General features: G+C 57.2%; 2 protein-coding genes across 9 annotated transcripts in view; both read right to left on the bottom strand.

The window, feature by feature from the left end:
* Positions 1-1,519: 1,519 nt before the first annotated feature.
* LOC149278091 (zinc finger and BTB domain-containing protein 9-like) lies at positions 1,520-5,956 on the bottom strand. 2 transcript variants are annotated; one of them, XM_089502390.1, is made up of 2 exons: positions 5,551-5,956; positions 1,520-5,188 (listed from the first exon to the last, which is right to left on the bottom strand). In XM_089502390.1, the coding sequence occupies exon 2, from the start codon at positions 5,121-5,123 to the stop codon at positions 3,675-3,677; it is 1,449 nt and encodes a 482-aa protein (XP_089358516.1). In that variant the 5' UTR covers positions 5,124-5,188; positions 5,551-5,956; the 3' UTR covers positions 1,520-3,674. The 2 variants fall into 2 exon arrangements, with proteins under 2 accessions (XP_089358516.1, XP_089358517.1); XM_089502391.1 differs by having other exon boundaries at positions 1,520-5,193; positions 5,551-5,650.
* Positions 5,957-10,850: 4,894 nt separating this feature from the next.
* The window catches only part of LOC149278092 (ras/Rap GTPase-activating protein SynGAP-like), a 45,524-nt gene continuing 29,552 nt past the window's right edge, over positions 10,851-26,822 (bottom strand). For 3 of the 7 annotated variants that reach the window (XM_089502403.1, XM_089502402.1, XM_089502400.1), the window contains 10 exons: positions 26,557-26,793; positions 23,950-24,151; positions 23,648-23,829; positions 23,421-23,462; positions 21,778-22,738; positions 16,042-16,215; positions 14,842-15,053; positions 14,431-14,531; positions 13,684-13,766; positions 10,851-11,519 (listed from right to left, as the gene is read on the bottom strand). In XM_089502403.1, the coding sequence (XP_089358529.1) occupies positions 11,364-11,519; positions 13,684-13,766; positions 14,431-14,531; positions 14,842-15,053; positions 16,042-16,215; positions 21,778-22,738; positions 23,421-23,462; positions 23,648-23,829; positions 23,950-24,151; positions 26,557-26,793 (2,350 nt within the window). In that variant the 3' untranslated portion in view covers positions 10,851-11,363. Of the gene's footprint in view, positions 11,520-13,683; positions 13,767-14,430; positions 14,532-14,841; positions 15,054-16,041; positions 16,216-16,331; positions 17,212-21,777; positions 22,739-23,420; positions 23,463-23,647; positions 23,830-23,949; positions 24,152-26,556; positions 26,794-26,822 lie in introns of those variants that run through there. The other 4 variants (XR_016278792.1, XM_089502405.1, XM_089502399.1 and 1 more) reach the window with 4 other exon arrangements.

Below are 26,822 nucleotides of genomic sequence, written 5' to 3' on the forward strand. Positions count from 1 at the left end.
ATGGCCCCTTCTGAGCCCCTGCAAAGGCCACCCAAGGGCCCCCAGGAAAAGCAGGCGTTCTCTGCCCTTCGGGAGCCCTGGAGGGCCAAGGGTTAGGGGTCAGGGATGGAAGGAAAGACTGAAGGGAGAGACCAGGCCTCCCGAAGGCCAAGAGAGTGCCCCCCTTCCTGGGCAAGGAGCCTGGCGGCCAAGTGTGGCCCCATGGGCAAGTGGGAAGGGGCACCATGACTCCTCTGCCAGTCAAGAGGAAGACGGGCCAGGGGCCCCGTCTGCCCGTCCAGGCCCTTTGTTCGATGGCACTGGGGCCCTTCTGCAGAAACTATGTTGCCTCTGGGGAAGTCCAAGGGATCTCTGTGGGGTTCCCCCATTTGGCCTCAGAGCCCCAAAGGCCCCCCTGAAAGGGAAGAAGTAAGGCACTTTCTGGGGAATCCTGGGACTTCTCTGCCAAAGAGACGTCTACAAAACTAGTAATCCCAGGACTTCTGCAGGACGGAGCCATGGCAGTTAAAGTGGTGTTGAACTGCATCATTTCTGCAGTGTAGAGAAAGATTGGGGGGGGGGAGGTTGTTACATCTTCTTCCATTCCTTCCTGAAGGGGAAGGTGGGCCCCTGGACCCACGGCTGACCCAGAGGGAGCCTCCCTGGGCCTGGGTCTTTCCAGGGGGAGGCTGGGGCCCTTGGCAAGGTCCCATGGGGGGGGGTCTTATTCTCTCCTCTCTTGCCAGCCCTGGACCCCAACCCACTCACCCCAGACCATGCACATTCCACACTGGGGACTGCCCCATGACCAGCCCACGCCAGGCCCCCCTCCCTCACAGACCTCCCCCCCAAATGCCAGGAAACTGGGGCAATGGGACCCCCCTAAAAAGATTCTGGCCTGGCCTCCTTGGCCCCAGGCTGCCCAGCAATGCCCCAAAGGCACCCCTCCAGCTCCTGGCATTTGGGGCAACTGGGTGTGGGCCCTGAGCCCCTCACTCCCTGAAGGACCCAGGGGGCCCCTTGGCCAAGATGGCCTCTGCAGCACAAAACCCCAAAAGCACAGCAGCGGAGGTGTCCTCTTTGGGGTCCTAGCCAGCCAGCCCTCTCCCAGAAATGACTCCACTTTGCTTGCAGCTGTGGCAGGTTACAAACCGCCATTTTGTACGTATTCACTACGTACTAGGGTTAGGAAGGTGTGGTGCTTCTGCACCCCCCTAACCCTAGTACATAGTGAATACGTACAATATGGCGGCGGCTGTTCCACATGGCCACCACCATGTTGATGTAGCGGACGCTGTGCGTCCACACGTTGCACGGCGCTTATGACGTCGCAAGTACGCCATTGGTACCTCACGGCGTCATAACTGCTTCTTTTTTTGCTCCGCGCGGGAGTCGTGCGGTTTGGCTGCTGTGGCTCCCTCGCGGAGCAAACAGCAGCGCCGGTCTGTAACGCACCTGTGTTATGAAAAAATACTCCCAAATCAACCAAAGAATACAACCAAGTAAGTTGAACAATCCAAAATACATAGTTGGTGCTCCTTATACACAGATTTTTTATACATGGATTTGGGCATACACAGCTTGAAAATATTCCCAGAAAGTATAAATTCCAAACAGCAAACCTTGATTTTCCATTTTATATATGGGACGCCATTTTGCTTTGCCATTATATTTAATGGGACTTGAGCATCCACAGATTTTGTTATCCACGGGGGATTCAAGAACCAAAACCCCAGCGGATAACAAGGGCCCACTGTATAATAAAAAGGACCCAAGTCCTGTAAGGAGACCACCTCCGGTCTGTAGAAACGCAGCCGCCTTCCTGAAGGCCAAGGGGTCCTAAGGGTCCTTCAGAGGGGGAATGTGGAGAGATTGGCTCCTTTGTGGAAATGCAAACCTTCCAGCCGTGGAGGAAGGTTGGTTTCCGAAAACAGTGGTGGACTGCAATTGATGGAGGCCAGCAGGTTTCATTCCTTCTTATCATGTCTCCTACTACAGTCCTTCATCTTCTGAAGGATCCTGGTTGATGTGAGAGCTTTAAAATAACCTAAGTACAGCCAGCCCTCCGCATTTGCAGCTTTGGTTAGTATATTCTCTCTAGGAATCTGTAGGTCCCCAGAGAAATGCTGCTGGAAGTCGACTAGAATTGCACTGCAGGACCTAGAGACTCCCGAAGAAAACACTCCTCCAGGCATTTGGAGTTCCTCCAGCATGAATCTATGGCCAAATCCTGGCAGATGTTGACCACGGAGTTCTGCTGGAGGAGCTGGCGATTCCTAGAGGTGTTCCCTTAGGACTTAGGTTACATGAAGAAGCGGGGTTTTTAATTTGTGGTTTTCCATAAATAATCTTTCTAGACTGAGCAATGTTTTACAATCCCTAACATCATTTCCTTTTCCTCTTTGTATTGGTTAGGTTTTAATCCCACGTTTGCTGCTTTCTCCTTCGCTTGCCCCGTGGGGGCTATGGGAAGCCTGGCCACCCTCCTTGGGGGCTGGGGAAAGCCCTGTGCCCCAGGGGCACCTGGACTGCAACTCCCATCATCCCAGCCAGTGCAGCTCACAGGGAGATGGCAGGTGGGAGGTGCAGACCACCAACAGCACAAACTCACATTCCCCCCCAGATGCCAAGTGTCAGGGCACCGGTCCCTCACCAGCCTCAGAGGGTCCCCCAGGGCACCTCTTCCTCTTCTCCCTCCTCCTCCTCCAGTGCTGTTGTCTCGCACTCGCAGCCTGGCTCTCCCCAGCTGTGCTTCTCCAGCCTGTGTCCCTTTGAACCAAGGGGCCAAGCACACCTCCTCTCTGGTGGGTCAAGATCTCCCTCCAGGTGCTCTTGACCTCCCCCTGCCCCCCCATGCCCTCAGACCCTGCCCCAGTCCAGCTCCTGGAAGGGACAGCTTGGTTCACTGTTTTTAATTTTTTAAACAAGTTTCCAAATTGTGTATTTCTCCCATAAGCTCCGCGGAAAGAATTGCAAGCAGGTTTGGCCCTGGCTCTTCCCAAAAGCCAGCTCCTCCCCTCCATCTGAATCATAGAGTTGTAAGAGACCACAAGGGCCATCCAGTCCAACCCCCTGCCATGCAGGAACTCTCAATCAAAGCATCCCTGGCAGTCTGACACCTCCGTGGGTCAAACCAGGGGCCAAAGCCACCCCACCGCTGACTGACTGACCCCCCCGCCTCACTCAGTCCTCCGCGGGAAAGGAAGGGCCACCATCCTTGTTTGGAATGCTGCAAGGGGGAGGACCCATAAGGGGCACCCCATTTGCTCCAACCCAGGTCTCATGGGGGCTGCCCAGAGGAGGGAGGGCCCTGAGTGAGGATGGAGCCTAGGGCCATTGTGTGGGGGGCTGCATTGCCTCTGGCCGATGTCTCCCCTTTTGCTGCACATCTCCTCTGCTCCATCTGAGGTAGGAACACTGGACTTCCTGTGTCCCAGAGAGCAAATGGGAGACCCCAGCATCTCTTGTGGAAGAAAGCCTGAGGGCCAGGAACATGCCATTGGGACCTCAGTCTCTCCTGGCCTGGTCCGGCCCCCTTAGGCCCCCTGACCCTGAGCTGAGGCCTCCAGGGAATGGGGGGGGGCATGCTCACAGTCCCTTCAGGGGCCCCAAAGAGTTCTGCCCATGGAGGAGGAGCTGCCCCCTTGGCCACCGCCAGACCCCCACTTCCGCCGCCACTATAGCTCCGGAGGGCTCTATTTGTAGGTCCAGCAGGCGGTGGCCCACCCTTGCCCCTTGCAGAGTTCCTTGTGCTTGAGGAAGCAGCTCTGGACACGGAACTTGCGGCCGCAGTCCTCGCAGGCGTAGAGGGTCCCCTCGTGGGTCTTCATGTGCTCCGTCAGGTGGTGCTTCAGCTTGAACTTCTTGTTGCAGACAGAACAGCCAAAGGGGCGCAGGCTGAAGGTCAGCAGGATATGACGGTCCCGCTTGGGCTTCACCGCAAAGCGCTTACCGCACAGGCAGCCAAACTTCTTCCCGTCCGGGGCCGACAGCAGCTTGACAGGGGCATGGACCGCCTGGCCGTGGGCTGCCTGGGCCAGGATCTCATTGCCGTGGAGATCCAACGGCTTCCAGGAGCTCTCTGGGAAGGCCACCGAGTCCGCCGAGAAAACCTGGCCCTTCCCGGAGAAGCCCCCCGGAGGCGGAATTGGAGGAGGCGGAGGCGAGGGCCAGGAAGAGGCTCCAGGGAAGATGTAGCTGACCTGCCCTGACTCCTGGATCTCTGCCTGGCAGAGCCCCGGGGGCCCCTCGGACACCCCCAAGGCCCTCCCCAAGGGGCCGCCCATGCCTGCGGGCCCCTCCTCGGGGTCAAAGCGCTCCTGCTTAATGTAGAAGACCCGGGGGGCGCCCGCCTCGTGGGGGGAGGCGAATCCAGAGGAGGAGGAGGAGGAGGTGGAAGAGCCGGCTTGCTCCCCGCGGGGGGCCCTGGACCGGCCGCTCAGCCCCCCCTCTCCTTCAAGAACTTTTAGGGGCCCGTCAGGGGACCCCCGGCAGGCCACGTCCTCCTCCTCTTCGTCCTCGTCCTCCTCCTCAGGGTCGTCGTGGGGGACCCGGATCTTCACCACCTCGGCCTCCTCCTCCTCCTCCTCCTCGGGGGGCAGTCCAAGCCCCTCGGCTCCCCCCACACCAGAGGCAGAGGCCCCCGTGGCCCCGGCCTCCCCTCCGTCGTCGTCCCCCCGGGGCCCAAAGTATCCTCCGCTGCTGCTGGGGGACTGGCTCTCGGCTGGGACGCGTGGGGCGGCCCAGGGCCGGCAAGGCCCCCCGTCCAGCTCCTTGAGGATGCCCGAGAACTGGTCGACCACCTGCCACATCTGGAGGCCGCTGGCCACGAGGAGGTGGCTGGGCAGGGCCTCCAGCAGCAGCCTCAGGCGGCCGGAGTAGATGAGCTGCAGCAGGTTCTCGAAGGCCTGGGGCTCAATGACCCCCGGCAGGACCAGGCAGTCGGTGTCGCGGAGGAGGAGCTTGTCGTGGAAGTAGGGCGAGGCGGCCGCCAGGACGCTCTTGTGGGCCCGGAAGACCCGCCCCTGGACGTGGACGGACAGGTCACAGAACTTCCCCTCCAGGCGGTGCTTATTCAGTGACTCCAGCAGCACTGCTGCGTAGTGAGGGAACTGAATCTGCACGCTGCGCGTCTCCGCCTCCATCGCTGCGCCGGAACCGGGGCCACAAGGTCCTCCTCCTCTTCCTCTTCTTCTTTGAGGAGAGACAGCTGTGCTGCAAAAGAGTGGGGGAGGGGAGAGTGAGGGGGCGGAGGAGGCCCCCTTCTTGGGGAGGATGGGCGCTCCCACCACAGGCCACAGTTCGGACTAGTGTACGGGGCGAACAGCTTTTTCAGAGAGGCCTCAGGAGGGGAGGGGGGCCCATGACTGCGAGCCCCTCCTCGGGGGGGATGTAGCCCCAACTAGGATGGGAGTCAGGCCCAGGAAGGGAGACCCCAGGAAACCCTTGGAGACCCTTCCCCCCGAGTTCCGGTATTGCCGCTGAGGAGCCCTCTTGGGTCCGCTCCGCGCATGCGCGGGCTCCCCAACGGAGGACAAGGCGTGGCCAGAGGAGGCTCCTCCCCTTCTTCACCTGAGGCGGCGGCGACAGTAGCACTCGTCTCCCCGCGCTGCCGCTCCCGCTCGCCTGCCTGCCTTCCGCCGGAAGTGCCCCGACACGCCCAATCGGTTCCTCCCCCCGTCGCCACGCCCTTTCCCCGATCTTCACCAATGAGGAAACCGCCTGCGATAGGGTTCGGCCAATGAGAGGCCGGGAAGGCTGAAGGCCCGCCTCTGAAAGGGGCCCGCCCCGTTGCGTCACGAACGGGACCCGGCTGCGGGCGCCTCCCCTGTTGGCTGGCGCAATGACGCGAGGCTCGGGCGCCTGGCGACCAATCAGGGCGAGGTAGGGCGGTGCGGCTCCTGATTGGCCGACAGTCTTGAGGGCGGGCGAGAAGGGGCGATTGGCCAGTAGAGGTTTGAGCGACAGGAGGGAGAGGAACGCCTTGGCAGACAAGGGCTGGCTATGGAATTCTGGGAGTTGGAGTACTTTAACTCTCAGAATTCCATAGCCTTGAGCTAGGATGCTGAAAAGCGGTGCCAAACCGGGTTATTTCTCCAGTGTGAATGCAGCCTCAACTCTGCAGGAGGCCTGCGTGCTTTTGCTTCAGGAAGCCCTTTAACAGGCCTCTGGGCCCCCTGAAGGCTTCTGGGGAAAGCCAGCGCCCTCTGCCTGCGAAGGAAGGAGGCACTGCGGGCCCAAGGGCCAGGGCCAGAGGACGCCGCCCCGGGTCCCTTCGGAGGCGCCCGAAGGACTGGAGCGCAGCGCCTGGCCTCACGCCTCCAAAGGGCCCCGAGGCAGCTTCCTTCGGGCCCCGAAGGCCCAGGGACCGCAGGGCCAAAAAAGAGGGTCAGAGCCCTCCTGCCAGAAAAGGCAGGCCTAGGACTCTCGGCTTCCATTCCTTCCTCCGCTTTGCCTGAGGAAGAAGGAGCCGGCGTGAGTGTGCATTTGGGCTGGCCCCATAAAGGGACCCTTGCTTGGGTGCTGACTTTGTTATTGGGCTGCTTCCAGAGGTTGCCCCTCCGCCCTTCTGCCCTGCAGGAAGACATAGGACCCTGGGGTTGCCAGGGACCCCAGGGCCCCTTCTGCCAAGCAGGAAGGCCCTGCCCAGCCTTGTGGGTTTTGCCAGGGCTTGGCTGGTCAAGAGAAGAAAGATGGTTCTGGGGCACAATAGGAGACAAGGGCAGATCTCTGGGGAAGATCTCTGGGGAAGTTGGAGGAGACCCCAGGAAGGGCCCTGATCCAGTCCAACCCCTTCTACTGCCATGCAGGAACTCCCCATCAAAGCAGCCCCATTTTGGCAGATGGCCATCCAGCCTCTGCTTAAAGACAGCCTCCAAGGAGGGAGACTCCTCCAAAATCTCCACTGAGGGAGTGGGTCCCACTGTCAAACAGCTCTTACTGTCAGGTAGTCCCTCCTAAGTCTTCTTTCCTGCATCTGACATCCTTGGCTCTGGGTCCTGGAGCAGCAGAAATGAAGCTTGCTCCCTCCTCAACGTGGCACCCCTTCAAACACTTAAAGAGGGCTCTCATGTCAGCCCTTAACCTTCTCTTCTCCAGGCTAAAGAGACCCAGCCCAGCTTCCTCAGCAGCTGCTGATAAAGCTTTCCAGGCCCCTCAACATTTTGATGGCCCTTCCCTGGACACTGGTCCTCCTTGAATCGTGGCCTGGAGCATGTGGCCTCTCAGAGCCTTGGCGGCGCAGTGGTTCAATGCCTGCCCTGCAGCCACTCACAAAGCGCAAACCATAAGGTTGCAAGTTCAATACCAGCAAAAAAGGAGCTCAAGGTCAACTCAGGCTTGCATCCTTCCGAGGAGGTGGCTAAAATGAGATTGTTGGGGGCAATGAGCTGACCCTTTGTAAACTGCTGAGGGAGTGCTTAAGTGCACTGATAAGCGGTATAGAAATGTACTTGCTATTGCTATGGAAGCCCCTCTGCACACACCAGCCGTGCCTTTCTCTGCCCCGATGGAGGATGGGGAGTCCCTCTCTCTGGGAGGGAGAAGAGCCTCCCTTGCACCCGGTCACCTTGGGGGCAGCCACAGGCCTCTTGACCACACTGGCCTTTGCTGCAAGGCTGGCACCAGTGAGACTGGGCTCCTCAGCCACTGCTCCCAGGAAGGCAGGCACAAAGGGAGCAGAGAGTGTGCAGTGGCCAGAAGGACTCTCACCTGGGCCAGCCTTTGTGGCAAGATTGGCAAAAGCAAGACGCTTCTTGGTTGCTGCTCCCAAGCTGCAAAGGGAGCAGCACCGAGGAAAATTGGGAGTTTGCAACCCCAGGGGCCATCCAGTCCAGCCCCCAGCCTCTGCTTGGAAACAGGCCCCAAAGAAGGAGGCATGGGCTTCCACTGTCCAGCAGTTCTGACCGTTAGGAAGCTCTTCCTCATGTTTAGGCAGACCCTCTTTTCTTGGTGTTTGCACCCACTGTTCCAGATCCTATTCTCTAGAGAAGCAGAAAACAAGCTTGCTCCCTCTTGAATATGACATCCCTTCAAATATTTAAGCAGGGCTATCATATCACCTTTTCTCTTCTCCAGACAAAACATCCCCAGCTCCCTAAGTCGTTCCTCATAGGGCTTCATGGTTTCCAGATCCTTCACCATTTTGGTGATCCTGCTTTGGACACATGGCTCCAGTTTCTCAATGTCCTTTTTGAATTGTGGTGCCCACAACTGGACACAATATTCCAGGTGGGGCCTGACCGAAGCAGAATAGAGTGGCACTATGACTTCCCTTGATCTAGACACTAGACTTCTATTGATGCAGCCTAAAATTCCATTGGCCTTTTTAGCTGCCGCATTACACTGTTGACTCATGTTCAATTTCTGGTCTACTTGGACTCCCAGATCCCTTTCACACATAGAAGTCTCCTTAAGCCAGGTGTCCCCCATCATCCTATATCTGTGCATTTTATATTTCCGCCCTTACATTTCTCCGTGTTGAATTTCATTTTGTTAGTTTTGGCCCAGCTTTCTAGTCTATTCAGGTCATTTTGGATCTTGATCCTGTCCTCTGGGGTATTAGCTATTCCCCCTAATTTGGTATCATCTGCAAATTTGATAAGTATGCTCCCAATTCTGTCATCCAGGTCATTGATAAAGATGTTGAATAGCACTGGGCCCAGGACAGAGCCCTGTGGGACCCCACTGGTCACTTCTCTCCAGGATGAAAAGGAGCCATGGCTGACCATCCTTTGGGTTTGTCCAGTCAACCAGTTACAAATCCATGTTACAGTTGCCTTGTCTAGCCCACATTTTACAAGCTTGTCTGCAAGACTGTCATGGGAAACCTTGTCAAAGGCCTTACTGAAATCAAGATCTACTATATCCACAGCATTCCCTTCATCTAACAAGCTGGTCATTTTATCAAAGAAAGAAATCAGGTTTGTCTGGCATGACTTCTTTCTCAGAAACCCATGTTGACTTTTTGTGATTATGGCTTTGCCTTCTAGATGTTCTAGATGTTAATGATCTGCTCCAGAATCTTTCCTGGGATTGATGTCAGACTAACTGGAGGATCATTGTTGGGATCCTCTTTTTCCCCTTTTTGAAGATGGGGACAACGTTTGCCCTCCTCCATCTGCTGGGATCTCTCCTGTTCTCCAGGAGTTTTCAAATATGATTGCCAATGGCTCTGATATTACATTTGCCAGTTCTTTTAGTACCCTTGGATGTAGTTCATCTGGTCCTGGAGACTTATACATTTAGATTAACCAGGCATGCTTTCCCTTGTTGGGATGCAATTGCAATCGGCTCCAGAAGTGGTTTTGGGGAGGGGGTGCTGGATGGGGCTAATGCAATCCAAGGGGAGGGGGCTAGAGCCGTGACCCCCCAGGGACCCACACACCCTCCCTTCACCCGGAAGCCCCCTTATTCCCCTTCCTCTTCCCCTCCCCACCGCTGGAGTCTTCAATGGCTGACGTGGCATAAAAGACCAATTGCTTTTTATTAAACATTTTCTTCTGTTTTCACCACACACTCCAGAAAAAAAAATAAGAGGAAAAATAATAAATTTGACATAAAATAAACTTGAGAGCTTGAAAGAGAAAGAGACTGAGAATAGCCTGAGGGGAGGCCCACCTGCCCCATTGGGTCTGGGGTCCCAGCTGACCCGCCCCCCGATGGCCCCTTCCTGGTGGGGCGGTATGTACAGATGGGGGGCCCTGAGCAGGCCAGGAAAAGAGAGAAGAGGTCGAGAGAGAGCGCTCTCTTTCTTGTATGTACAGTACAAATCCCGCGGTAATTACACCTGGGGGGGCAGGCCATTTCAGGGAGCAGGCAGTCGGGTGGGGGGAAGGCAACGGGGGTCCGGGGGGTTCCACATATATACAAACTTTTATAATAATAATAATAATTAATAATAATAATAATAATAATAATCCATTGTCATCATAATAATACGTATAAATACCTACGGTGCCACCTGAGCCACCGTCACCGTCAGGGGGAGAAAAAGAACGAGGCCAAGCGAGCGAGGGGGGGGTGAAGGGGGTGTAAAACAAAAGGGGGAATGGGTCGGGGGCTGGAATGGCAATTGGGGAAGGGGCTGGGGGGAAAGCCAGAAAGAGAAGCACCCACGACACCCACGCACGGAGCGTGACCACGGCTTGCCCCCACCCAGCGGCGGCAGCGGCGGCGGCAACGGCAGAGTCGACCCCCACCTTGGGACCCAGGCGGCAGCACAACTGACTGGCCGGCCGAGTGACCGACGGGTGGACGGGCAACGGACGGGCAGACAGACAGACGGCGAGAGCGAGCAAGCAAGCAAGCAAGCACCAGGCGAGTAGGTGGGTGGCTTGGGGGTCCCCTCTCCCTCCGCTTCCCTCCACGGGGGGCTTCGGGGGGTAGCGACAGCTGTGGCACCCCCTCGCCCTCCCCCCGTCCTGAGCACCCTGCACAGCTGGGCAGTTCAAAAATGGCTTCTTCTTTTTGGAGGGGGAGGGAGGGGGTCCGAGAAGCACCCCAAACCTGCTGCTTCTCCCCAGAAATATTGGGGAAGGGGTCTGAGGCTGAAGGGGGTGCAGTTTGGGACAGGACTGGAGGCCCCCTTCTGCCACAAACCCTGAAAACAGAGCTATATCTATAGAGAAAGAGGGAGTTTTTGAGGGGCACACTGTACAGAGCAGGCAAAGCCCTTTGTCAGAGGATGGAGAGCGCAGAGATAGGGGGGCAGACCAGGGGGGGCTAGGAGAGAGGGAGGAGAGCACCACTTTGCTTTGGGGAGCCCTGGGCGTCCAGAGGCAGGGAGAGAGCCCCCCCAGCCCCCACGTTGTGGAAGAGCCACAGGGAGGGAAAAGAGGAGCCCTCCCCCCAAATCCATCGTGGCGGCCAACTAGGGGTCATGCCTCTCAAGGGAATCAGGGCCAACCTGCCCCCCACAAGGCAAAGCTGCTCTTCCCCAGCATCAAAAAGGGTTGTGGCAGAGTGGGGCAGAGGGCAAAAGTGGGGAACAGCCCCTACCTCCCCTTTCCCCACACCCCATTGCTGCTGCTGCTGCTGCCTCAATAAAGGCTGGGGGCAGGGGATGGGGGGGCCACTCCTGAGAAATATGGGGGGAAGGAAGGGGGAAGGGGGGACCCCTCCCCTCTCCTTTTGGGGGGCAGGGAAAGGACTCCGGATGGCGGATGGAGGTGAGGAGGGGTTTAGATTGTCGTCTGTGTCCTGCTATAAAACACCCTGAAGTTGCATCCAGGACCCCCAGAGGGAGGCCCCTGTGCGTGGCGGCGGCGGTGGGTCTGGACCGGCCCCCCACCCCACCCCTTGCCCCCCACCACAGCCCCCCACCGCCGCCGCTGCCTGCACCATGCGCCTGGGCTGGGCGGGGGTCCGGGGCGGGGGGGCGGTCGCTAGTGCTCAGACGCGGTGTTGCGAAACTCTCCATTTTCCGTGATCTGGAGTCGCGGGGGCGGAGGCGGTGGCCCGGGGAGGATCCCGTTCCAGGGGGGCCCCATAGCGGCGCTCAGACGCGGGTTTGCTGCACCCACGGCGGGAAACTGCCTCTCCTGCAACAGAGATGGGGGGCAAGAGAGAGGGGCACTTATTTATTAACGTCGGCGACACCTGGGGGGCTCCTCCACCTCCTTGCACCAGCCCCCCCTCACCCCAGGGGTCCCCAATCCCTCTCTGCCCCCAAAACAGCCCCCTCAACCTGGACCCAAGGTGAGAGAGGGAGGGGGCTGTGGCACCGGGGGTCCCTCCCTTCACCCACTACACACCCAATCTCGCTCCCTCCCTCTTTGTTGGTGAAAAGCTTCCCCCCACAAGCAAACTGGGGAGGAAGGTCCCTCCCTTTGCTGGGGCCCTGGCCTGGGGCTGCAAGGACCCCAGTGACCCTTCTTCCACCACCTCCGGGCCTCCTTTTGATGGGGGGTTCAGCCTTGTCGCAAGCAGACTCCCCTGAAGGGCAAAGGCTAGATATTTGGGAAAAGAATAAATGACAAGCAATGCCCCCTTGTGCGTTCCCCATCAGCGCCTGCTGTGCCAGTTCAGACCCATCACCGGATTGTGGCACAAACTTCAGCTGCCTCAGCAGGGTCAGACCTGGGTCCCTCAGAGCCTCGCCCGCCCCCTGGCTGCCCCCCAGCTGTGCTTTGCCTCTGGACAATGCCCGCCTCCCACCACAGGACTCTGGCTTTGCTCTGCAGAAGGCCTGAGCCATCAGGGACCATTTCAGGAGAGGGGGCACAGGGGGCTGCAACCTAACCCACAAGATTTTGGAAGCCCCTCCCCTTTGTCACTCCTTCCTCTGACCCTCTGGGAAACATGGGAGAGGCTGGATGAAGAGGGCTACCGACCAAGAGCAAGGAAGAGAAAGGTGATGAACCTGGATCAGGACCATGGGCCCCGATGGTCCCTCCACGTCCCCCCACCATGCCAAATGAAGACCCTCAGGGTGGGACAGCCTTGGGACAGGCTCCCCAATTCCGTCAGGTCACAAACCCCCACCCACCCACGCCACCTGTCCAATGGCACTGACCTCTGGGAGCCGACCATCCACTATGCAGCCAACTCCCCCATTGCAAACATGCAGGCCCTACTGACCTGCACCCCAGCTGTGCCATCGGCACTCCCCAAGTAACCCCCCAATGTACTCCCCGAACAAGGAGATGGACAGGACCGGCGCCTGAGTGGAATGGGTGCGGACAGACACAAGATGAGGGGGGCAAAGTGATGAGGGAGGCCAGGCCGGGGGAGGGGGTGGACGGAGAGACAGACAGCAGGCAGGGGGTTGAGCAGGGGGGGGAAACGACCTGGTCTTACCTTTGGGGTCCCCGTTTGCCTCCCCTATGTGGGTCCTTGGCACCGGGCTCCCAAGAAACCGTAATGAGGAGAGGCTGGGTCATCCAGAGGGAGGGGAAACACATCCCGGGGGGAAAGGGAATGGACCAGATCCCACCCTGCCCCAAAGGTTGCTTGTGATGCGCCTGTGGGCACACTTTGTGGCAGCTGAAGCCGTGGCAAGGGATGGGCTCTCTACGCATTTGGAGGCGGTGGGGAAGCCCCACTTCATGCCCCCTTCTGGCCATTCGGGGTGATGGGGGAGGCCCCCAGACACCTAGGAAGCACCACCGCCCATAGCCCACAGAACAGGAAGGGTTGTGAGGCAGTGGCTCTTCCCATGGAGACCGCCATCTCCACTGGGCCCTTGGGCTGTGCATGGGGGGGTGGATTGTGCCCAGAGGGCAGGAAGCGGGGCAAGAGAGGGGTCCCCACCTGTAGTGAGAGGGAAGGGCAGTCTCAGCCATGGCAGGCCCACTCTTCCTTCCTTCCTTCCTTCCTTCCTTCCTTCCTTCCTTCCCAAAATGTCCGTCCTTCCTCTTCTCTTCTCTTAACCCATAAACTGGGGACACAGCAGCCAACCCACATCCAGAAACCCTGCACCCCACTGGGAGAGCTGAGGTGGCGTTCCAGGGAGTGCCTGAGGTGCCCCACACTTGGACCTCTGGGGAAGTTTTCGAAACCTGAAGACCATGACGGGGGGGGGGGGGGGAAAGGGTATGGAATAAAGAGGAGGGGATGGGGGGAACAGGCAGCCCACCCCGCAAGCAGGTGGGTTTTGGGGGTGTTTACAAGGTAGAGGAGGTGGAGGTGGGGTAGTGGGAGGGGGTCTGGGAGCTACTCTGGAAGTGGGGGTGGGGGTGGGGAGGGGGCATGTGCAGGACCCACCTGGTCTGCTACCGAACGGCGAGGGTCCCCCCGATCCCTCCATGTGACAAAAGCAGAGTCATACAGAGTTACCTGGTGAACAGCTAGGACGAAATGGAGAAAACAGACGGGTCAAGGCCCAGCGGGGGGCATGGGGCAGGGGAGGGGGGCTTCCTTCCACACAGGCTAAGAGCAGCAACAGGGGAAACATGTGGACAGCTGGACGCATGGCTGGACGCATCCTGGAGGGAACAGCCCAGAAGAGGGACCCTGGCCAGCTGACTGGCTGGCATGCCTACCCATGGACAGACAGCCGAAAGAGGAACTTGTGCCGCGGAGAGATAGCAGCCCCACGGCCAGATCCCCAATCACTGCAGGCAGAATGTGAGCCCTTCAGTTCTCCTCTGGTGCTCCTGGGCCCCTTTCTGCTGCTCTCTCCTCCAGACCCTTCCTCTGTGCAAGGCACCTGGTGCCCCCTGCTCCTTAGGGGGTGCGTGGGGGTGTCAGGGAGTGCCCTGTGGGGATCCTCTGGGCCCCCTCCCTCCCCTCCTGGCTGAGCAGCCCCGCATGTGTGGAGGGGGAGCAGAAGCAGGCGTGGGGAAGAAGCATGGACAGACGGACGGGCGGACAGACAGAAGCACACGGAAGCTGCCCAGGCTGCGAGGGGGCCGGGGGCAGGAGACGCAGATGGGGCAGAGGGTGGGGGGCAGGTGGGTGGTGGGATGGCCATGAGGACACGGAATAGAACAATGACATTGTAATTTCCACCTGAGCGTCGAGCAGCCGCTTCCGCGTTTCGGAGGCGTCGAGGGCGGCCGAGTGATCCCTGCGCAGTTCCTCCTCCACCAGCATCAACCTGCAGGGACAGGCTTCACTGGAGTCAATCCGGGCCCCCCCACCCAGCGGGCAGGCGGCGGGAGCCGGGGCCGCCAGCAGCTGCGGGAACAGGGGGCTCCCCGAGGCAGCGGCTCCGGCGGTGGCGGCAGGGGCCCGGGGGAGGGAAGCCCCCGCCCCATCCATCCATACTGGCGGCCTCCCAGGGGAACCCAGCCCACCTTGGCGGGGGAGGGGAGATTGCAGCCCACCCTCCCTCCCTCCTGAGCCGGGCCTCCACTCTTGCCCTTGGTCTGATAAGTGGGAGGCTCTCGGCCCCCCAGCAAAGCCCGCCCCGGAGCTCACCTGCCAATGATGCTCTTGATCTGGGAGTCCTTCTCCACCTGCTGCTGGCGGAGACGCTTCTCACTCTGCTCCAGGCGCTGCTGGTACTGCTGGAGGATCTTGCTGGTCTGCTCCTCCTGGGTGAGGAGGCGCCGCTCGTACTCCTCCAGCTTCCGGTTGGACATGTGCAGGCGCTCCTTCAGCGAGTGGATCTCCTCCTCGTACTCCTTCACCTGCAGATGGGAGAAGATAGGATGGGATGGGACAGGACAGGAAGGGACAGGAGATGAGTGGATGGGATTGGATAGGATGGGATGGGAATGGAGAGGACAGCAAAGGACAGGGCAGGAGAACGTGGTACAGGAGTAGAGTTAAGTGGATAAGATGGGAGTGTTTTGGATGGGTCAGGAAGGAACGGGGAAGGAGGGGGCAGGACAGGAGTGAATGGGAGGGACAGCACAGGAAGGGACAGGCGTGAAGTGGATAGAACAGGAGTGGACAGGACGGCCATGGAGTGGAGTGAATGGGATGGGAGTGGACAGAACAGAACAGAAAGGGATGGGACAGAGTGCACAGCAAGGGACAGGAGTGGACAGGACAGACGTGGAGTGGAGTGGAGTGGAGTGGATAGATGGAATGGGAGTGGACAGGACAGAACAGGAAGGGATGGGAGGGGACAGGAAGGGAGGGAAGTCAATGGGACAGGACAGGAGTGAATCGGAGGAGATGGGATGGGAGTGGACGGGACGGAGCTACTCTGTCAGCCTCACAGCCAGTGGTCTGTCCGGTCCAGCCCTGACCCCACAGCCAAGGGAAATGGAGAGGCAGAGCCAGAAGGCTGTGTGCTTCCTGTGTGCAATCTCTTCCCACTCCCTCAGCATGCATTAAGCCAAATATGTGTGTCCTCGGGCCATTAGCTCCCACCCCTCCCAGCAGCTCCAAGACTCTGCCCAGTTGCAACTGGGAAGGTTTTGGAAGGCCTTTGGGCAGGTGACCCCCCCTCCTGCTGGGAAGACTGGCTCCTGCACTTGTGTCCTTCCCAGATCCCCCACACACACACACAATTTTCCACTTTGCCAGACAGGGAGCTCTTATGGCATGGCTCTTACTCCTCCTTGGAGATCCTGTTCTGATGCCCCGTTCTGTCCTTTCTTGGCGACCACCGCCCCTGGGACCCTCCCTGGCAGGAAAGGCAAGGGCTGGGGAGGGCCACCTAATTACCCGGTCCAGCCGACTCTCGTCCATGGACTTGGAGTACTCCTTCAGCTTGTACTCCTCCCGCTCAATGTGGGAGCTCTCGATGTCGGCCGAGAGGTGGGGCATGTTGGAGACCCAGGCGACTGTCCGCTCCGAGGCCGGCAGGGCCGGGTTCAGCGTGGAAGGCGTGTGCGATGTCTGCCAGGGAAAAGAGTGGGTGGGTCAGCCCACCTGCTGGTCAGCAGCTCCACACCTCCCCCTGTGCCCAGGGTTATTGCTCCACCCGACAGTATCCCTTACACACACACCACAAGGAAGGAGGTGTGACGGCAGCAGCGGCGACGCAGGCACCCTGGTCCTCAAAGTGTGCACAGCAGCCGGCTCCAAGAAAGTGTTGGGGGCCATGATTGCTGGGAGGGTAAGGGGAGAGGAGCAGAATCATGGCTGCTGATGCCACATGGCTGCCCAAGAATGGAAACGGCAGCAAGGGCCTCTCACACGGAGGCAATAAAGGAACAGCAGTGAGATGGAGAGCTTATTGGTGGGTTTTCCCCATCAGTGAAAAGGTGCACTACAAGAACGGATGGAATGCAAGGTGGCGGCAGCAGGACGGACATGACGTCTTGCAATAAGTACTGGCCAAAGACACTTTTAGCCTGTTAAAAGTTTGTTTTTTGGCCTTGGGAGGTAAAGCCCTTAGCCTAGGAGACACATTGCAATTTCTTCCATTCCTTTGCACATGTCCCAGGGTTTTCTGGATGAGACGGGTTGTCTAAATCCATGTTAGCAGACCCGGTTATGGGACGGAGAAGGCTTTGGTCCCCTTGGCGGATGACCAATGCAGGGAACCGGAGAAGGGGAGTGTGTCCCTGTTAGTCCCCCTAGGCAGCTTTTGATAATGTCAGTCACAGTCTTCTTGTGGGCTGCCTCTCTGGGGTGAGACTTGGGGGGGGGGGGCTGTCATGCGGTGGCTCCAATCATTCTTGGGGAAGCAAATTTGGAAGGTGATGTTGGGGGATTCCTGTTTGATTCCCTGGCCCTCCCACAGGGTTCTGTTCGGTCCCTCATGCTATTCGACATACACAGGAAGCTGCTGGGAGAGGCCATCTGGAGTTCTGAGGTGTGTATGGGTTCGTGGATGACACCTGACTCTGTCTCTCCTTTGCATCCGATTCCAAGGAAGCTGTCTCTGGACTGAACCAAGGGTGGCTGTCAGTAATGGATGGGATAAGGGCAAACAAATTGGAGCTTAATCCAGACAAGACAGAGGTGTTCCTGGTCAGTAGAAAGGCAGGTCAGGGAAATGGGGCTGTGCCTGTGTTGGATGGGGTCACACTCCCCCACAAGTCTCAGGCTCAACTCTGAGCCTGGATGCCCAGCTCTCACAAGTGGCCAGGAGTGCATTTGCACGGCCAAAATGGGCCTGCCAGCTAAAGCCATTCCTTGAGGCATCCAATTGGCCACATGCCTTGATTGCATCCCATTTGGACTACTGTAACACCCTCTATCTGGAGCTACCTTTGGAAACCCTTCAAAACCTTCAGCAGGTCCAAAATGCAGTGGCCAGAATGCTGACCAGGGCTATTATTTATTTATTTATTTATTTAGTGCTGTAGATTTGCTAGTTATAGGCAGCATATAGCTCCTTTGCTGGAACAGCTTCACTGGCCACCAGTCCATTTCTGGGCATAATTCAAAGTGCTGTTTATGTCGTATAAAGCCATGTATGGCTTAGGTCCAGACTATTTGAATCCTACCAGACTTCAGAGATCATCAGGGGAAGGCTTTCTCTTGGTCTCTTCACCATTGCAGGCTCGCCTGGGGAGACCACCAAAATGGTGAAGGGCCTGGAAACCATGCCTTATGAGGAAAGGGAGCTGGGGATGTTTAGCCTGGAAAGGAGATGGGTAAGAGGTGATATGAGAGCCCTGTTTAATTATTTGAAGGGATGTCATATTGAGGAGAGAGCAAGCTTGTTTTCTGCTGCTCCAGAGAACAGGACACAATGGAGCAATGGATGCTACAAGAAAGGAAATTCCACCCAAACCTTAGGAGGAACTTCCTGACAGGAAGAGTTGTTCGACATCCTCAATATGGCATCCCTTCAAGTATTTAAACAGGGCTATCATATCACCTCTTAACCTCCTGTTCTCCAGCTAAACATTCCCAGCTCCGTAAGTCATTCCTCATAGAGCTTTATGGTTTCCAGACCCTTCACCATTTTAGTCACTCTTCTTTGAACATGCTCCAGTTTCTCAATGTCCTTCTTGAATTGTTTTGCCCAGAACTGGACACAATATTCCAGGTGGGGCCTGACCAAAGCAGAATAGAGCGGCACTATTACTTCCCTTGATCTAGACACTATACAGCGCGCCCGCATCATACGTGGGCGTGCCTTACGCGGCTTGAGCATACGCGCTCAAGCTGTGGGGCATGCGCGGGGCAGAAGGGGCGGCGCGTCCCATTCAATTGAATGGGCATGCGGGCCCATTGCACCCCGCGCGCCGCCGTGCACGAGCCCCATTGTTTATAATGGGGCTTGAGCATAGGCGGAATTCGCCTTATGCGGCGGGATCCGGAACGGATCCCCGCGTAAGGCGAGGGCCCACTGTACTTCTATTGATGCAGCCTAGGATCACATTGGCCTTTTTAGCTGCCGCATTGCACTGTTGACTCATGTTCAACTTGTGGTTTACTTGGACTCCCAGATCCCTTTCACATGTGTAAGTCTCTCATTCAGCCAGGTGCACCCCATAATCCTATATCTGTGCATTTCATTTTTCTGCCCTAAGTGCAGTACCTTACATTTCTCCGTGTTGAATTTCATTTTCTTAGCTTTGGTCCAGCTTTAAAGTCTATTCAAGTCATTTTGGATCTTGATCCTGTCCTCTGGAGTATTAGCTATTCCTCCTAATTTGGTGTCATCTGCAAATTTGATAAGTATGCCCCCAATCCTGTCATCCAGGTCATTGATAAAGATGTTGAATAGCACTGGCCCCAGGACAGAGCCCCACTGGACACCCCACTGGTCACTTCTCTACAGAGGAAGAAGAAGAGCTATTGTTGAGTATCTATGTGTGTATGCGTGCGTACACACACACACACACACACACACACTAACCTGACGAAAGAGGCCTTCAAATATTGTCGCATCAGCCTTTCTGACGAGAAACATCCCACCATTTTGAGATGGGCTTCCTTTATGCAAGAGCCACCTTGGCTGCTCTACAGATTTCTCCCATGTGCTGCATTCAAATGCCCTGCAGTTGAAGACTGTTGTGTCTCTTATCCTTTGGCTAATACCAAAGAGTGGCCTCTTAGAATCATAGCAGAATGCGACAGTCAAGAGCGCCTGCTATCAGCTTCGGCTGATACGCCAGCTGCGCCCTTTCCTGGAACAGGGTGACCTCAAAACTGTAGTACATGCGCTGGTAACCTGAAGACTTGACTTTTGCAATGCGCTCTACATGGGGCTACCCTTGTGCCTAGTCCGGAAACTCCAGTTGGTACAGAATATGGCAGCCAGGTTGGTCACAGGAACAGCGAGGAGAGACCATATAACACCAATATTGAAGTCTCTCCACTGGCTGCTTGTTAGTTTCTGGGCACAGTACAAGGTGTTGGTGCTGGTGGCGCAGTGGTTAAATGCCTGTACTGCAGCCATTCACTCAAAACCACAAGGTTGCGAGTTCAAGACCAGCAAAAGGGCCCAAGCTCGACTCAGTCTTGCATCCTTCTGAGGAGGGAGCTAAAATGAGTACCCAGACTGTTGGGGGCAAATTAGCTGACTTGCTAATTAGCTTACTTGCTGTTCACCGCTATGATCTTTGGAATAGTGGTATATAAATAAAACAAATTATTAAATTAATTATTATCACCTTTAAAGCCCTACATGGCTTGGGCACAACCTGTCTAAGGGATCACCTGCTTCCATACATTCAGGTCCTCTGGGAGGAATTTACTACAGCCCTTAAAGACCAGGTTGACGGTGACCTACCAGAGGACATTTTCTCCAGCCGCTCGCAATTTATGGAATGGCCGCCGGACGAGATCTGCTAAATTACCAATCTAGAGAGCTTCCATAAAGCCATTAAGACAGATCTCTTCTGGCAAGCCTTCCTAGAATAAAATACTCGGCCACGAATAAGACTTCCCTATTTATCAAACTCTGCCCATGGTTATTATTTGGATTATTTGGATTTTAGCATGTTAGTTTTAATCTTATACTGTTTAATCTTGTTTTAAGGTGGGAGACTATGTATATATGGATGTATTTTAGCTTGTTGTACGCCAGTTTCATTGCTTGGCAAAAAGCGGGATAGAAATAACAATTTTATTATTATTTATTGTTATTATCTTAATATTGGCTAATAAAGTCCATCCTCTCAGGGGTATCTTCCCCCACCTGCTTCCCCAACATGATGCTAGGTCTGCACCTCCCCAACCATTGGATCATCTTCCGGACCCAAAGCTGGCTCTGCAACAGCACTGGTCAGTGCCAAAGCTGGGCCCATGTCCGTGCAACACACGCGACATGCTTGGCAGGCGGGATCTGCCCTGAGTGAGAACAGAGAGCCCCTCTTCACACTCCTCTTCTGGCAACACACACGAAGCCAAAGGAGAGGCTGGCCACCCAGGGGAGGAAGGGCAACAAGGCCCTCCAGCTTTTGTGGGGGGATCATAGAATCGTAGAGTTGGAAGGGACCCCTAGGGCCCTGATCCAGTCCAACCCCCTTCTTCTGCCATGCAGGAACTCTGAATCAAAGCATCCCCAATGACAGACGGCCATCCAGCCTCTGTTTAAAGACCTCCAAGGAGGGAGATCCCACCACAATCTCCGAGGAAGGAGTGTATTCCACTGCAAAACTTCTCCATGGCTTCTGCCACTTCACGAATCTTTGCAGCATCTGTGGGGTGCTGTGGGGCCTTTTTTCCAGCTGCTGCATCTGCTGGGTTTATGTCCCGTGTGGGACTCTCCAGCCAATCTGTGGCACTTTTGCCATGCGGCAAGGTGGGCATGTGCCAAAGGGACCACCCTGCACAAAAATGCCTTCCTTCGTCTCTTGGCTACGACGGGCCTCATTGCCCCAATAAGGCACATGTCCCATGGGGCTTCTTATGGGGAACAATCAGCAAAGGGGTTGCTTCTGCTCTATGCCATGGCCCCTAGAAAAGGGGGCAGGTACAACGGACCCCCAAAACACGCACACACACCCACAGACAGACATCTCACTGCTGTTCCCTCTGCCTCCCTGCCAGCTATGTTCACCACTGAATCCTGGTGCTATGGGGTCACTGACCAAGCAAAAGCCCCACAGCCAATGGAGATTTGCATTGCAGACCTCCCCCCACCCGGGAGCCGGAAGCCTCCTCCCAAAAAAAAACGATGGGGGAGATCTGGTGACCACCTGAGCAGAGACCCACCAAGGCAAACATCCCTGACAGACAGCCATCTAACATCAACATTAGGAGGAACTTCCTGAGAGTCAGGGCTGTTCAACAGTGGAACACACTCTTTCGGAGATTTTGATGGAGTCTCCTTCCTTGGAGGTCTTTAAACATAGGTTAGATGGCCATCTGTCAATGGGGATGCTTTGAGAGTTCCTGCATGGCAGAATGGGTTGGACTGGATCAGGGTCCTTGGGGTCTCTTCCAGCTCTATGGTTCTATGATTCTATGAAAGGGAGTACCCTTGGCATGACCTTGGCCCACCCTGGAGGAGGGCACCCGGACCCCTGCCCAGCACACGCGGCCACCCACCTGCTTGGTGAGGGATGGCTTGAGGGCGGAGGGGGTCTCCTTGGCCAGTGACTGCTGCCGCCCGCGCGCCGGTCCGTAGGGGGCGTCCGGCTGGAGGAGGTTGCCACTGGAGGGCCGGGGCTTCTGGGCGGCTGAGACGGTGAGCTGCTGGGACTTCCCCCGCTGAAGGGGGGGCTGCAGGGGCGGGGGCTGCTGCGGGGGAGCGGCGGCTGTGGAGGGGGTGCGCTGGGGCTGGGGCCCAATGGTAATCTGCGGGGGTGAGAGCATGTTCTGCAGGTTCTCCTGGAGGGAGAGCTGCCGCTTGGTGAACTCGGAGCCCTGCCGGGTGAACTCGTCACTGTAACTGTGGCTGTGGATGATGTGCTTGCTGGTGGCGGAGGCGGCGGAGAGGTCCTCGCTCTTGCTGTAGCCATGGAAGGGGGCAAAGGCGGCTGTGGCAGCGTCCGGGTTGCCCTCTGCCGGCCGGTGTTGGTGCGGATGGAGGGGCCCGCCGTGGCCCCCGGCCGCCGGACCGTCAGAGGCCATGTGGAAGAGGGGGTTCTGGAAGGAGAGGGGGATCCTCAGCTGCTGGGCGGAAGAGGTGCCCCCACCGCCCCCGCCCAGGCCGTCAGCGGTCATGCCCATCTGGCTGAGGCGGAGGCCGGCGGCGATGCTGGAGCCGCTGCCCTGGGAGAGGCGGCTGGGCCGGAGCCCCAGGCCAGCTGTGATGGAGGCCTGGCTGCTGTTGAGGAGGTCGCCCACGCTGTGGAGGTTGGAGATGCTGTTCATGCGGCTGTCCTGCAGGTCCAGCATGGAGACGCTCTTGTTGACGCTCAGCACCTTCTGGTCAGGCTCCGTGATGTCCGAGCTGCTGGTGCAGTAGGCCGGGGAGGAGCGGGCCAGTGGGGGCCGGGTCACGAAGAACATGTCCTTAGAGCCCTTCTCCTTTGTGGGGGAGGACAGCCTGGTCATGTCTACGGAGCTGCGGGGGGAAGGGGGACAAAGGGGCTATCAGCGGAGGACAGTGGGCCCGACCCCCCTCCACCTCACAGGGACAACGGCAGCAGCCCACTGGACACATGCGCCGGATGACCCTTCCCACTCTCTGTGCCTCCACAAAAGGGCAGGTGGTCAGACTTGGTGGGGAGGCCCATAGGGGTGGCCAGAGAGTGGCCAACAGGCATTCGGAGGCAGCCACAGGTAGCCACCCCAGCTAGCTGCTACTAACAGACTTCCAGGGTGTGATGGCGGCAGTGAAATGACCGAGGTAATGTGGAAATGGGAAGCAGAAAAGCATGGTAGGTGTGAATGGCTTCCAGTGTGGCACCCTGCACTAGAAATTGGGAGAAGGGAGGAGACTATCATTTCAGGGGGAAGCACTCTCCGTGATTTACCCACCTACGGCAATAGCTCTGCTCCTGCGGACAGTGGTGGGGAGGGTCCCGATGCAGGGAGGCACAGAGAGTGGAGCTGCCGCCTGGGACCTCACAGGGCACAGAGTGACTGCTCCCCATGAAGGGGCGCTAGAGACACCGGGGAAGTCCCAGGCCTTGGGGGGCTTGGTCTGCAGCGCCCAATGGAGAAAGACCAACAGTGCCCGCTCTATGCCAGGTGTGGGTGGGAATGCCAGGGACAATGAGGGTATGGGAGCTGGCAGGACTCACCTGTTGATGCCCCGCATCATGTAGGGCTGCATATCGACAGAGCTGCATGCCAGGGTAGGTGGGCAGAGAAAGAGAGAGTGCAGTGCAAAGGTCAGGATGGACGCTCACGGGTCACCCTTGGGCCCCTACCGAGGGAGGCTTCCCTCTGCTCCCAATGTGCAACCCCGCCTCCTTCCCATGCCGAGGGCTTTCCGAGAAGCCCCTTCAAAGCCCCAGTCCTGCCAGACCTGTTGAGGTCGCGCATCATGTAGGAGGACTGGACTTCCGCAGAGGGTCCCCGGAGGACGAGGGGCTTGGGCTGGAGCCGGTCTCCCTGGTGGCTGGGCTGGCGCTGGATGTGGGGGTTCCTGAGAGCGAGGCTGATGTCATTGAGGAGCCGGGGCAGCGGGCCGAGTTTCATCAGGGCCTCCTGGGAGGGGAGAAGGGAGACGGTGAGACCCTGGAAGGATGCTCCTTTTGCCAGCCCTCCTGCAGTGGCAGCAGGTGGCACATGAGTCCCCTTTGGAGGACAGACAACAGGCGTGGGTACCTTGCTGAGCTGGGGCATGACTTCCCAGAGGAGGGCATGTAGGGTGGAGAGCTCCCGCCCGAGGTCGATGTAGCCCTCGAAGCTGCTGCTGTTGGTGAGCGTGTCCAGGTTGGAGATTTCATAGAGGAACTGCTGCATGCTGGCCCACTCCAGCTCCAGGAACTCGTTCATGAAGGCCATGTACTCCTCCTTGCTCCCAAACCTGTGGCAAACGCCCACCAGGAGGTGGGGAGGGGGGTCAGGCAGACATGTAGGGCCCCCAAAAGGTCCACGCTGTGGGCATCTAAGGGCAGCCCTTCCCTGGTTGGGAGGCTCGGCTCCCAGATTCTACGTAGCAAAGGCCGCCTGCAGCACCAGCTGGACTAGAGACCCAGCATGCATTTCCTTCCTTCCTTCCTTCCTTCCTTCCTTCCTTCCTTCCTTTTTAAAAAGGAGACAGTGATATTTTATTAATTATTATTATTATTATTATTATTATTATTATTATTATTATTATTATGGAGTTCTGCTTGGGGCAAATGTCTTTTTATCTAGAGGGAGCCCATGACACAAAGGTAGCCCTGAGGGAGGGAGGGATGCTCCATGGGCCTGGAGGACACTGGATACCAATTCCCTGGTGCTCTGAATGCACATCCAGAGACTGGCTAGAAAGTGCCAGAGTAGCCAATGCTTACCCAAAGTGCCTGATGCACTGATTGGAAAAAACGGATGCAGATTGAAACACTTTTGCTAGTGCCCAGATGGGAACCTTCTCAATTGCAGAATTGGAGGAGGCCTTAAGGGCCATGCATTCCAGCCCCCTTCGGCCATTGAGGAAGACACCATCCAAGCCCTCTCTGTGACCAAAGGCCACCCAGACGCTCTCAGGCATCTGAAGGACCGTCCTTGCACCCGAGGGCCACCTTGGGTTGGAACGGGTCTGGCAGTGTCTTTTGGGAGGGGGCCACATTGGAGATCCTAGAGGAAGTCCACCTTTGCCAACCCACTGACCCAAGTGAGCAGATCAGATCATGACTTGGGACCAGATCAGACTTTACTTCCTTGGCACACTTTACTCTCATAACCTTTTCTTCTCCAAGGAGTTGAGGATGTTTTGGCCTGGAGAAGAGACGGTTAAGAGGTGATATGATGGCCCTGTCTAAATACTTGAAGGGATGTCATATTGATGAGGGAGCAAGCTTGTTTTCTGCTGCTCCAGCGAACAGGACACAATGGAGCAATGGATGCAAACTGCAGGAAAAGTGATTCCAGCTCAACATTAGGAGGAACTTCCTGACAGTAAGAGCTATTTGATAGTGGAAGATGCTCCCTTGGATATTTTGGTGGAGTCTCCTTCTTGGGATGTCTTTAAGCAGAGGCTGGATGGCCATCTGTCTCAGGGAGTGCTTTGATTGTGAATTCCTGCATGGCAGAAGAATGGGGTTGGACTGGATCAGGCCCTTGGGGTCTCTTCCAATTCTAGGAATCTATGATTCCTCTGAATGTTACAAGTCACTCCTGAGCTGAAAACACTCACTGACAGCCAGGAGATGCAAATGATGAAACGTGTCGCCATTTGGATAAAAATGTGGGTTCTGTGGGTGATAAGCCTTGCTGGGATGGCTGCTCTGGCCTAACTGCCCCCTTGTGTCTCTTGGTCCGAGAGCGGAGGGGCCACTAGCCCTGGTCACTGCGAGGGTCTCCTTTAGACATGGATAGCCACCCCAAAAGCCAGCCTCTGGCCCAGAGAGGACTGAAGCAATGGGGGAAATGTAGGGAAGGAGCACCAAAGGGACAGCGGGGGGGGCAGTGGAGGGTTTTTTAGGGCCAAGGAGCACCCTGGTTGGATGAGAAAACCAGCTGGCAATGCCTGAGGTGGCCAGCCGGCTGACTCTTCTCCGACCAGGGCTGTAGCCAACAGAGATGGGTTCTGACTGGATTCTGGAAGAGACAAACTGGCCCGCTTTGGACTATGACTCCTCAAATTCCCCTGCCGCCAGGGAGATTCTGGGAGGCACCGTCCAGACAAGCGTGGTCCCTGGTATTGGCAAGAGAGGGTCTCCCAACTCCCCCTTCACCCCCCCCAGGCTGTCCTGAGGCACCCCATGGGGAGGGGGCCAGGGCCATGCCCACCAGAAAGGGGGCAACGGGGGTGGCCAATGCTCCCGTGCCCTCCCAAACTGGCCCTGCCCACAGCCAAGCCCCAACAAAGGGGGCCGTGCCCTGGGAAGAGGGGCTTTTGGGGATGAAGGGAGCACAAGCAGAGGGAAAGGGACACTTGCTGGCAGCAGCCGTGATCTCTCTGGGAAGTCCCTCCAGGGCGCAATCTCTGGTGCAGCCACTTGGGGAAAGCAGGGAGTGCTCCCTGCCTTTCCCAATGGGACACTATAGGAACAGCAAAGGTAACCTCTTGCTAATGAGTATCTCAGTGCCCTCTCTGGACTGCCATATCTGGAACAAGCAACTACTACCTGGGTGAACCAGAGTAACAGATAAACTAGTAACTAGATAAAGTTGCTAAAGTAACTTTTTGCAAACCAGAGCTCTCATCTCCTGGAGCCTGGCCCACCCTGCTCCCCTTTCCCAAGACCCCTTCCACCATGGGAGGGGGCTTATGGCGCCACTCACTTGGAGAAGTTGGCGAGGTTCTGGATGACCTTAGCGATGAGGGTGAGGGTGCGCGACGTCTGCTCGTCCGGGTATTCCTGCATGAGGCCGAAGAGGCTGGGGGACATGACGGCCGGGCAGAGGAAGCGCAGGAAGAGGGAGGCGCTGATCAGGCGGTCGGCAATGTCCTCCCGGCCACGCTCAGCGCAGCGCAGCCGCCAGGACGCAAAGACCTCCTTCAGCTCCCGTGGAAAGACGCTGCAGGGGAGGGAAGAAGGAGTGAATGG

The sequence above is a fragment of the Sceloporus occidentalis genome, unplaced genomic scaffold (assembly GCF_023333645.1).
Source record: "Sceloporus occidentalis isolate IW3139 unplaced genomic scaffold, rSceOcc1.0.p SCAF_201, whole genome shotgun sequence".
Taxonomy (NCBI): Eukaryota; Metazoa; Chordata; class Lepidosauria; order Squamata; family Phrynosomatidae; genus Sceloporus; species Sceloporus occidentalis.